This window comes from Priapulus caudatus, unplaced genomic scaffold (genome assembly GCF_000485595.1).
Source record: "Priapulus caudatus unplaced genomic scaffold, Priapulus_caudatus-5.0.1 Scaffold79, whole genome shotgun sequence".
Taxonomy (NCBI): Eukaryota; Metazoa; Priapulida; class Priapulimorpha; order Priapulimorphida; family Priapulidae; genus Priapulus; species Priapulus caudatus.
Genome location: NW_014577140.1, coordinates 515,825 through 520,381, shown reverse-complemented (window position 1 = coordinate 520,381; position 4,557 = coordinate 515,825). Strand labels below are relative to the sequence as shown.

The following is a 4,557-nucleotide window of genomic DNA, read 5'->3' as shown; positions in this document are numbered from 1 at the left end:
AGGAGAGAGACGAGCCCAAGAGAGAAGAGAGGAGAGAGGAAGAGGAGAGAGAGCGAAGCCGGTAGGGCGAATGGGGAGGAGAGCAGAGAGAGAGAAGCAGAGGCTGAGAGAGAGAGAAGGTGCCGAACTGGCCAGCGGGTTTCAAGGACGGCGGAGCAGAACCCAGCCTGTTTTGATGGAGCGGCGAGTCAACCGCTAAACGGTAGAATCGGAGAAGGAGGACTGGAAGATGCTGACGGCGTGATGTGTACAGTGTACACACATAACAGCGCAATCTTCTGCCACCACCAACCTACTACACACTGCAGAATAAAGGCACCGTAGCGTGGGTTATACTGCGATATAGGAGCACTCCCTAGAGTTCAGTCGCCGGAAGAATCGGCTCAGATCTGACTTACTACCGTGTTACCTAAGCTAGCGGTTGTTATCGTGGCATAGCATCTACTGGCTATTAAGTTAAGGCGCTAATAGTATAATCACGCCTTCACGCACCCGCCCCGCTGGCTCTCGATCCTTGTCTTTCATTCTCGTGTCACCCCTCTGTTCTCATCGAGCATGGTCGACTTCTCTCTCTCTCTTCGTCACTAAACCTTTCCCGCCTCCCATCTTCCCCGTTGCTTATTCGATCTTTGTCTCCATCCTGCTATCATCTGTCTCTCCTCTCTCGCGCACTGTCTCTCATCTATGCTGGGCGTGGGGTCGCCGTTCTCCGGAGGTCTGCTTCTCTCACATCTCCTCTCCTTATCTGAGTCTCCTCTCAGGAGCCACGTCCTCTTCCAATCTCGGTCACTTTCCTACATTATCGCTCTCTACGCGGTGCCGGGCCAGCGTCCGCCGCCTCCCCGGCGCCATCCTTCTATTCTTACATCGTACTGTCTCTGACCCCCTCGAACCCATATCTTTTTCTATCCTCTCGTACTCGGCCCGAGGGTCCATATCTTTTTGCTATCTTCTCTCTACCCCCGTCCCGAAATAGTCTTTTTCTATCTCTCTCTACCCACCTCCCCACTCTCTATTCTAAACTCTGCTATCGTGACCGCCCTCCCATATCTACGTCTTTTATACTCTCGTGCATATCGACCTGGCCCATACTTTCTTTCTATCTCTAACTCTAAGCGCCCTCCTCCATCGTCTCCTTTGTCGGTACGGCTGCTGTCTCCATACCTGCGGGCGGGCAGGCTCACATCGTCCTCTTTCTAGTCTGCTCTCTAGCCCGCTCCCCATTGGACTGAATAACTCTTTCTATCTCTTATACCGGAGCCCGGCTCCGGCCGCATCTCATCATTACTTCTACTGTCTCCTCAACGCCCCCTCTGAGCCCCATGCTATCTCATTCTAGTCTCTCTCCTGAGACCCCTCAACCGTATCTCGTCGTTGCTTTTATATCTCGTCTCTATGAGCCGAGCAGAGGGAGTGCAGCTGGTCGATCCCGGCATCTGCTCTTTCTAGTGCTCTCTCCGTCAATAACCCCCCTCCCCATCTTCCTCTGTCCTATCTGTCTCTCTACCCCCTCCCAGGCTCTGGGGAGTTAACGGTCTTTATGCTACGATCTCTCCGTACCGCGCCTCCCCATATCTTTTTCTATCTCTCTCTACCGACGGGCAGGGAGTAACGAGGAGCACGATGGGGTGCTCAAGTCCTATATCACTTATCTTTCGCGCTCGGTGCCCTCAGCGGTTGTGTTGGGCAATCAACCGGATGAGTGGGGAAGAGAGCGGTCCATGGGCTGGGAGTGGTGGATATCGGTCCTATCTGCGCGAGCTTGCTAGCTAGGAACCCTGTTACAGCTTGCAGCGGAAGCGTTGGGAATCGGCAGGGGCCACCGGCTTGAAGCCAAGATCAACAGACAACCAACAACATGGGAGGCCGTGACAAGCAACGACACAGAAACGAACAACAACCCGGAACTCGAATCAAACAGTTACTGGCGGGGCTAATCGGAGCCTTGTCCGACGCCCCACCGCCCAAACCGGCTGTATCGTGGATCGACGCCGGGGTCCAGGGTTGAAGTCTAAGGATAGGGGGGTCTATGGGCATGAGTAACCGGATGGCCTACGGGGCCCAGCGGCAGCGGCGCGCCCAGGGGCGGCCCCGGCCCACCCGAGCTCCGGCCGGCGCCTTCATCGGCATGTGCACGTGTATGGTCCGCACAGCGACACGCAACACTGGCACGTGGTCACGATATCGCTAAGCTCTGCAGCACGCAGATCTCGACCTCGCGCAACGCTCTCGTCCTTTCTTTCTTATCTTGTACTTCTTTCTCTCCCCCGTCTCGAGCCTCTCTTCTCTCTATCTCTTCGGCTACCGTACTCTAAATCTCTACTCTCTCTAAGCCAGCCCGCCCGGCCCGTCGCCCATCTCTCCTCCTCTCTCTGCTCTCTCTCTCTTCGGCCTCGACTCTCTCCTCCTCTCTGCTGCTCTCCTCTCTCCTCTCTCGCCCATCCCCACCCTCTCTGCTCTCTCTCGCTCGCTCTCTCTCTCTCTCTCTCTCTCCCCTCCCCACCTCTCTCTCTCGCACTCTCTACGGGGACTCTCTACTCGTACTAGGATAAGCTGTCACCATCCCTCACCACGAAACGGACATGAGAGTGTGTTACCCTCACCCTCACCCCCGGGGATATATCATCTCCCTATCTTGCAACTCGGGCACGACTTCGAGTAGAACCCGTTAACCTAAACAATCGCCTATAGCTAAGTAAACAAGCAATGCGCAGATCTTTCCTGCATAAATACGGACCTGCTGATGTTTTTGGAGGCAGGATCCTAAGTGCTAAGACTAAGTGAGCACGCGTTAAAAGAAAGTGATAGTCAACACTCGTTTGCACGAGGTGTACGTGCGTGCGTGCGTACGTGCACGCGTGTGTACGTGCGTGTGTGTGCGCGCACGCGTGCGCGCGTGTGTGTGTGTACGTGCGTGCGTGTGTGTGCGTGCATGTGCGTGCATGCGTGCGTGCGTGTGTGTGCATGCCAGGCCACTTCCATAGTAGTGCCTGCCAGCACTGCACGCGATACGCAGGCAATCACGTGGAGTGAGATGCACACAAAGGTACATGGACACTCTGGAACCGACCACCGTCACACGAACACGTCCCTCTCTCCGACGATTGTTGTTGATATTACTGTGACCGATGAATGCAGATTAGGAGTGTCAACACAATTTAAACATTTAATTATTCAACAAGTTGGGGTTGCGATATCTCGCCGCACTCTGCAGTTTACAGCGAGGTGTCCTGTCATGCGCACCCAGCTGTGGTGACGATATGACGTGGATGTTTTATCTATTTCCAGCAGGGAGCAGGGACCTTAGCTGTAAGCTAGGGTGAGTTTATGGCCATCTCTGTCTCCGGTTCTCTCTCTCTCTCTCTCTTGCCTTGAAATAGGTTCTTAGCCCCAGTGGATAGCGAGGGATCACTCTAAGTTTAGATTTTGTAGCAGTGACGTGAGGACCATGCAGAGCAGGATAGCTTGTAGCCAGTTCAGCAGGATAGGGTGTAAGCTATAAACGGGGCCCGTAGCTAGGTCGCGCAGTGAACGGACTTACCCAGGGCAGCTGGCCAGGGGTAGATAATAGTCATAATAAGTTTTACGTAGGTCCTATCAGGTGTGAATGATGACACATTTGACATAATTCACCCCTGATCCCATTACCTTCATATATCGTTTCTTACAGGTCTACGTAAGGTGTCTTTACTATATATAGAGTTTTGTACCAAGAACAGGGGTTCAGGAGGGAGGGGGGGCTTAATTATATGTGCAAAGCATAACTAGATATATATATATACATATATATCTATATATATATTCTTACCTAGATCAGTACAGGGGGTCATGGCAGCTGGATTATATGTGCAAAGTTTAGCTATATATATATATTCTTACCTTAGGTCAAAGGGTCAGGGGGCTTAACTAGTCTACGTGTGCAGTGTTTAACTATGTATGTTCTTACCTAGATCAGGGCTGAGGTCGGTAGTTTTTGGCTTGAGCAGCACGCGGAAGGCTGGAGAGTACTGAGGGGAGCGGACCATCTCTTCCACAGTGCGCGCGTCCCTCTGCATAAAAAAATGAAACTGTCACAAATGTCACCAACTTCATCCGCGACACTCGTCCTCACGTCCACCACAACCACAGGCCGTAAAATAAAGATTCGAATACTTCACCCGTTGGTAATTACTAACTACAAGCACAAGGAATGGAAATCGTAAAAGTCCGCATCCCCAACATCCCCCTTATCGGTCCAAACAAACGCTGTAGTTTAGGCGGTTTGAGGGAGTGCGATGCAAAACCGCCATGAGTGGCGAAAATTCTATCAGTTACTGTAGCCTATATATGCGTGCAACTATTTCGAGCCTCGCAACATAAGAAGCGAGCGCACGCGCACACACACACACACACACGCGCGCACGCACGCACGCACGCACACACACACGTGCGCGCGCACGCACGCACGCACACACACACGTGAGCGCGCGCGCACGCACGATTGGCTGCGCACAGTCACGTGATCTGCATTACCACTTATTTCTTGAGTAATTTTACTCACGTGTGCTGCGAAGTTGC

The 4,557-nt window shown here is 52.8% G+C and overlaps 1 protein-coding gene across 1 annotated transcript in view; it reads right to left on the bottom strand.

The window, feature by feature from the left end:
* The window catches only part of LOC106821619, a 21,360-nt gene that overhangs the window by 5,839 nt on the left and 10,964 nt on the right, over positions 1-4,557 (bottom strand). The window contains exon 4 of the mRNA XM_014826510.1: positions 3,947-4,049. Coding sequence (XP_014681996.1) covers positions 3,947-4,049 — 103 coding nt within the window. The remainder of the gene's footprint in view (positions 1-3,946; positions 4,050-4,557) is intronic.